This window comes from Alligator sinensis, unplaced genomic scaffold, assembly GCF_000455745.1.
Source record: "Alligator sinensis unplaced genomic scaffold, ASM45574v1 scaffold166_1, whole genome shotgun sequence".
Classification (NCBI taxonomy): domain Eukaryota; kingdom Metazoa; phylum Chordata; order Crocodylia; family Alligatoridae; genus Alligator; species Alligator sinensis.
The window spans coordinates 1,907,432-1,914,541 of NW_005842098.1; the positions used below are offsets into that span (position 1 = coordinate 1,907,432).

General features: G+C 45.3%; 2 protein-coding genes across 5 annotated transcripts in view; both read right to left on the reverse strand.

Annotated features, from left to right (window-relative positions):
• The window catches only part of CYREN (cell cycle regulator of NHEJ), a 6,856-nt gene extending 6,269 nt beyond the window's left edge, over positions 1–587 (reverse strand). Inside the window, exon 1 of the mRNA XM_006024200.3 lies at positions 84–587. Within this exon, the coding sequence (XP_006024262.2) occupies positions 84–553 (470 nt within the window). The 5' untranslated portion in view covers positions 554–587. The remainder of the gene's footprint in view (positions 1–83) is intronic.
• Positions 588–1,792: 1,205 nt separating this feature from the next.
• The window catches only part of WDR91 (WD repeat domain 91), a 20,486-nt gene continuing 15,168 nt past the window's right edge, over positions 1,793–7,110 (reverse strand). For all 4 annotated transcript variants that reach the window (XM_025204833.1, XM_025204831.1, XM_006024230.2 and 1 more), the window contains 5 exons: positions 6,862–7,030; positions 5,573–5,681; positions 4,226–4,338; positions 2,976–3,173; positions 1,793–2,382 (listed from right to left, as the gene is read on the reverse strand). In XM_025204833.1, coding sequence (XP_025060618.1) covers positions 2,218–2,382; positions 2,976–3,173; positions 4,226–4,338; positions 5,573–5,681; positions 6,862–7,030 — 754 coding nt within the window. In that variant the 3' untranslated portion in view covers positions 1,793–2,217. The remainder of the gene's footprint in view (positions 2,383–2,975; positions 3,174–4,225; positions 4,339–5,572; positions 5,682–6,861; positions 7,031–7,110) is intronic.

The window sequence follows — 7,110 nt, forward strand, 5'->3', positions numbered from 1 at the left end:
CCCCTCCCCCAGCTCGCACGTCGGGCCCCGGCCCCACTGCCCGGCCAGAGCGAGACGTGCTTCGGGCCTCATCCGCCCCCAACCTCTTCGCCGCAAGGACCTCGCTCGCCCGAGAAGTCGCTCCAGCCTCCTCTGCTAGCAGCTTCCGGCGGATACAAGAGCCTGCTGGGCAGCTGGGGGGGCTCGAAGCCGTGACTACAAAGGTTTCAAACACAGGCTGCAAAAGGACTGATTCCCCCGGTATAAAGCTGACTGGTAGGGCGCTATGTTGCCCTTTCCACTCTCCTGGCCTTGTGATGCACCCACGCAGGGAGCAGGCAGGCTGACATTTCACTTCTGCAGCACCCAGAGAGAAAGGCAGCCCCGCTGCAGTGCCCATTCTCCATCCCTCCCCACCATCCTGTAGGAGAGACAGCAGAGCAAAAGCGATCAGATAGAAGAGCAGCAAATCAGTGTTCGTTCCCCCTCCTGTCCCGGGGGATCCGGCAGCTATGTCAGCCGAGCAGATGCTCTGTGATGTTGCACCGAAACGGTGGTTCCCTGCTCCCACCATAACCCCATGGGTCTGTCTACACTCGACATAATGCCCCATAGAGGTGATGTAATCTTTTTATGTAATCTTTTTTATGGTATATCTAGCTTTTGCAAACTATATCTAACTGAATACTTAAGGCAACTTACTGATGCTGGGAGGGGTGTGGCATGTGTGTGTTAAGAGATGCTTGCAGAGCACAGCGTGTGGGATGCGGAGGATTCCTGGAATGCCTCCCTAACACCAGCAGGATAGTGTCTCCCTGACACTTGTAAGATAGCAAGAAGTTCAGAAAAAGGTCTCATTATAATGCTAAAAATTACACCCCTGGGCAGGGCAAAAGTATGTTAATGAAACATATATGTATGTAAATGAAATACATGGCTAAAACATAGGTATAGAGACATGCTCAGTAGAGAACGTCTTATGTCAGTGGCTTGTAACCAATCACTGAGCGATACACTTGCAAACATATGTATAAAAGGTACCCAAAGGTAGAAACCGGTGGTGCTTGCTTTGCAAACGATTGCCAAGCACCCCTCTCTGCGCAGACTGGAAACAATAAAGATTAAGTTGGATCCTCCACCCCTGTGTGTTCATTGGCAATAGCACACCGGGCACGAACTCACACTGTCCGTTGGGGACAACAGAGGCTCCCATGCTTGCCCGGCCCACTCACCTGGCATGTAGACACCCAGGGAACAAGCCCTTCCTCTGGCTCCACTTTACAGATTTAGACATGGGTCTCCCACTCCCTACTTTGACTGATTCAGAGCATGGACTTATTCTGTCTTTTGTTGGAGCTATTGAGTTTGTTAACAATCACATATTCATTGGGTAAGAATCAAAGATCCAAGATCAGGTTCTGTCTGATGTTCTTAAGTTCAGTAAGGGCAAACCTCTTTTTGGCAGGTGTGCCACAAGTTAGCCCTGTACCCTCTGTGAGTGCCACTCGAGTCCCCTCCCCCTGCTTGATCTGCTGCTCTGCTGTTTGCTCCCTGCCCTGTCTGCTACTGTGCTGCCTGCCCCAACTCCAGTCTGCTGCCTATTACTCATCAAGGTTGTCTGTGCCACTTGTGGGGCACATGCTGTAGGTTGGCCACTCCTGCTTTAGTTAAATCCATAGGTAAGTGCTCCAAATGCAGGGATCACTGCATAAGCCTTTGATGGCCTGTGTTGTCAGATCTCATAACCATGACTGTGGCTTTCTGGCCCTAATGCATTAATCCACTGCAGCAACACACACACACACCAGTCAAATGCAAGAAAACATTTTCTTTTAAGAAAAAAATTACATACAACACTGCTAGTTTCACACAGACATTTTCATCAAGAGTCATTTGTGTCAAATGCTCTTCAACTTTCTTCTCCATTTGCATCTGATCTCCATCTGCCCTCTCCCGAGGAATTAGAGCCACGTACTACTTGAGCCTCCAAAATCAAGGGAGCTCAGTTGCCAGAAAAGAACATACATCCTAAAATGACCATAGTACTGCTGCTGTTCCAGTAACCAAAGAGCATCTTATTGAGCAGTGGCTTGATGCTTATAAAGAAAAGTTTGTCTGAGGTGAAGTCAAAATGAGAAGAGAGATTGTAGTTTGCTTTCCCCTCTATGTAGTTTGTTCCTTCGTAGTTAACACTGATTTTGCAATGCATATCTCTCTTCCCAACCACTGGCATCCAGGTCATGATTTCTGAGCGAGTAAAGTTGTTAATTTGATCTTTCCATCCATTGAGGCTGTGAGGCAAGTCCCACAATCCATGGCTGTGCTCCAGTCCACGGTGACCACTGGGGCTCTGTGACCTCCCAGGGAGAGGCAGCTCTCCAGGATCTTCTCATCGCTGTTCAACTGCAAGAGGTGGAAGACAAAAAAGACATTAATAAAGCAGGTTTCCAGAGCAGCAACAGCCTGTCTTCAAGAGAATCTAAAGCCTGGGAGTCATAATCAGCACATACACTTCAAATATACATTAAAGATAAATTGGGATTTTGAGCAACACACACACGGCAAGAAAAATGAACCATTTCTCTCCCTTGCTGCACTTTAAAATGGCCATGCCCTAAAAAGGAACGATTCATGCTTGAACTAGCAAAGGATTGTAGAAATCTCAAAGTAAAAAACACCACCAGCCAGCTAAATATAACTTAAATTGCAAGCCTGGCACTAAGCTACCACTAGCCAGTATAAATCTGTATCCTGTCCAACACACACCATACCCTTCCTAATAAGGAAAATTGCTTTAAAAAAAAAAAAAATCAGCTATTTTAACAAAGACTATCTATACACAGAAGGCTTAGGGTTCAGTTACTTGTTTTGGGGTCTTTACTGGCTCAACCCCTGGTAGATTTTTATTTAAAAAAAAGCAGCTAAGGCTGCAGTTTTCTATAAGGAAGCTTGTTTTGACCTGTTCGAATCATCCCAGTCACTTTTCAAACTGTTACCTTGTAGATGACACCCCCAGTGGAAGAACAGGTCAACATGTAGTTTCCCTCAGAGTCAAAGGCAAAAAGTCTCCCACGTGGGACTTGGACTTGTTTGTATCCGCTGTACCCTGACAGCACAAAAGGGCCCGCAGCATCACTGGGAAGAGCATATTCAGACACTTTGGAGCCACTTTTGTGAATATTCCACTGAATAAACTAGAAAAGCAAAACAGAAAGGATAAAAGCCTCTTGTTAAAAAATTCTTTACAGGGGTATAAAGAAGCTCAGCATTATTCATAGATTCTTATAGGCCAGAAGGAAAACAGCATCCTCTAATCTGCTGCATCACACAAGCTAAAGAATGTTAGCAAGGAATTCCTGTATCAAGCCTGTAACTTTTGGTCAATCTAGAGAAGACCTTTTAGAAAAATGTCTTAACATTGCTTCATACTGGGGTTCCATGCTAGCGTAGTCTGTATATATGATAATCTGTTCTGGGATTTAAAAAAAAAGACTTTTCCAGCATCATAGAGCTGCTTAGTATTAGACAGCATAGGCAAGCATCTTCTACCCTGACAGCACAAGCTGTGCACTGGTTGCACATGGGTTTCTAGATGAACTTTAAGGTGTTGATTTGATCCACTAAAAGGCAAGTGGTGAGCACTCTATCAAACCTGTTCTCACTTAGGGAAGTATACTGGTCCAGGAATAGCAGAATGCCCAGTGGATGATCCCCTCCACTCCAGCTCTGTAGGGAGGACTGGCACACAGCCAGGAAACAATGTCGCTGATGAGCAGTTCGTTGAGCTGAGAACAGGACTATAAGTGGGCTGTCTTGCCTGCTGGCTTCTGCAGACAGGTATTGCTCATTGAGGAGATCTTCAGTCACTCCTCCCAACTACAAGTCTTTAAGTACCAAGCAAGCAAAACAAAACCCTTCTGCTCTGTCCCAGGCACTGAGGGGGAGCCCTTGGGCTGTGGTCCCAGCATAGCAGCCTGGCCCCTCTGTGCAGAAAGCTGTTCAGCTTGCAACCTGCTTTCTTTCTCCTTGCAACTGTTCCCTCACAGGTTGCTTACTTTCAGCTCTCTCCTCTGGGGGTTGAAGCTCCCAGTGGGACACTCCCCTCTTAGCCCAAAGGCTCACAGCTGAATATCCTTACTAGGGTTGGCTACCCCCTTTTTAAGGGGACAGACCACCCTGTTACAAGGATATTACTCATGCTCAAATCCAGGGTCCCAACATCTTCTCACTGTCATAGACAGCCTACCTTTCCATCTTCTCCTATGCTGTAAACTGTGTTTTCATCATAGCTGAACTCAACAGAGTGAACCTCTCCATCATGTGCCTTCCAGCTCATAGCACACTCATGCTGCTGCATATCTGAAGGAAGAGTGATCATTGAATGTTCATCATGCACAGAGGTGGAGAACATAGAAGTGGCTCTTTCACTGCCAGGGTCAATGCCAGCCCTCACCAACCAGTGAAGCATTACTCCAGTACTTACCCATTCTCTGCCCATACCAGTTTCTTACCCAACCATCCCACCCCATCTTCCTAAACAGATATTTTCCTTCGTTACCCACAAAGACATAGTATTCAAAGCAATATTCCCTCTAGATTTATAGGACTGCATGCTCAGGGCATCACAGGAGGGAAGATAGGGCACTGACAGCAATACAAAGCAGCTGCTCTGGAGCAATTCTCTTTAAAACAGCCTGACTGCTCCTGGGCAGCGTTTAGGAGAACACAAGTTTTTTTGGCAAATCATCTGTGGGATGACACGAGGTTCAAGTACAGAACACAAGAGCCCTAACATGCCTTCTTTCAACTGATGCAATTTACTATAACAGATGATACAATTTGCAGAGTGGAGGAAAAAGTACAATATGCAGAAAAATACAGAAAGCTAGAAAAATCATGCCCTATGGTGGGAGGAGGGGTAATTGAGGAAGCTGAGAAGATGGCAGCCTATCCTAAGACTGGCTCAGATGGTAGTCTACACAAATTCATCACTAGGTCAAACCTAGAGACTATCAAGTGCAATTTTTCTTTCCTTTTTATACTCCAAAACTCATTTAAAAGGGAAGATGGTCACATGTGTCACCTGCCTGAAGGTCTCTGGCTCCTAGTGGGGTTCAACAAGGGACCTTGCATCAGATACTGCCAAAAAGAGGATACAAATTTCAGAAAACCTGGGGCTTGTTCTTTATAAAGTCACTTCAATCTTCCTACATGCTCACAGACAGGATACTGTGCAACACTTGAGGTTTCCACTTAGATGTGGTACAGACTGAATGAGCTGGAAACAGATGACACATCTTTGAACTAGCTGGTCACCAACTGAAGTTTTGCTGCAGAGCTCAAGCCCACACCAATGATATTCCAATACTGTACTAGTGCTTACTGCACTACTAGAAATGCCAGACTTCAGAGGAGAGATTAAACAGAGCTCTCTCCTGCCCTTAGGTGGTAAAAGGGAAAGATAAAGACCTTAAGGCAGTTTGAGGGACACCTAACACCTGCCACTGCAAATTGGTTCTAGTTTATTGTGCCTTCTGGGAGCTACTGCTAAGGGGAAAAAAGCAGTCAGATTGCTGTCCAAGAACCTGCTTACCAAAGAGACGAATTATTCCATCTGCTGCCCCAGTGACCAGCAGGTTGCCATTGTGGTTAAAGGCTGTGCAGTTTATGGCAATGGGCTCTGGATCAAGGGAAAACTGGAGCTGAAAGGCAAAGTCACTATTACTGAACTGATCTCTGCACTTCTGTCCCTACAAACCTCTCATGGAGCAAATATGCAAAGGACCTAGTACCACAGGGGTTCATTTGTTTAGCCACCTAGCAACTCCCACCATAACTAAACCCACTCTCTACCCAGACCCCATGATGCCCTTTACTATATGCCAGTCCATCCCACTGCATTTCATCAAGACATTTTGGCCAAGTTAATATCCTTGGTGGTAGCCCTGAGGATGAGGACTGCCAAATATCACAGTGAATTTGCCTCCTTTGAGCATGGTGTAGAACTCTCTCCTCCTCAGGCAACTGAGAGATGGGATAGGCAATGTCCACAACTTCCTTTTTGAATGTGGTGACCCTTCTTACTGGGGCTCTGGAGAAGAAAAAGAGCTATGCTCCTACCCCTGGAAGCATCCCGCACACAAAACTGTATATACAAACCTCTGGATATTACAGCAACACATGCTTTAAAAATCAAATGAACATATTGCCATACACCAATTATTTGGCACAGCACTACGATCAGGCCAAATGTTTCAACCAAAAACCAAAGCTACATTTTGCTGAGGCAGCTCAGCATCAATGCTACCTAGAGAGCCACAGACCAGTCTTCAGTGCATGCCCCTCTCACTTCATATTAGTTGCATGAGAAGTTGCAGAAGCAACAGTATCAAGATTCATTAATTCTATTAATGCTTTTATTTTTACAAAGTTTGTATAGTTTCCTCTTAAAAAAGAAACCTGCTTAAAATGGAAGCAGAATTTAATACAAAATATGCTAAATTTTAAAGTAGGTTATAACTTTTTAAAACATCTAAATAAAAGATAGATAAGCTAAAAAATCCATAAGCCTTCTATTTAAAAAAAACTTGAGTTCCAGGCTCCTCCTTTTTATATAGAGATGGAATTAGGGAGAGAGGAAAACAAAAGTACATAAGCTTTTAAGCTCAAGCTTTATAAATAAAGGAACAATATGTTATGTCCTGTATTGCTAGTTGCTTGACACAACGCCATAGAAAAATTACCTCTCCCCGAATGACTCGTTAAACAGGTGCGAGTTTTCTGGAAAAGGAGTATTAAGAGGGGAGCTACAACAAGGTGAGGAGAGAAAGACGCATCTGTTGTCAGTGGGTAGGTTCAAGGAGGAAAGAAATAAGACAATACCTGCTGCTTCATTGTCTTGGTGTCCCATAGAAGCAGCTTCCCTGGGACTTGGTTCACGCCCTTCCCTCCAACAGCAGGGCCTGCAAAGTCCAGCTGTGGGATGAGGCTCGGAGCTGCAGCAGAGCAGACAAAAGACGCACCACTTGGGCTGCACGCAAGCGAGAGAATCCTGAAACACAGTCCCCAGGCACAGTCAGCTTCACCTCCTCTCAGACAAGAAACCTAGAGAACGGTTCTGCACATCACTTC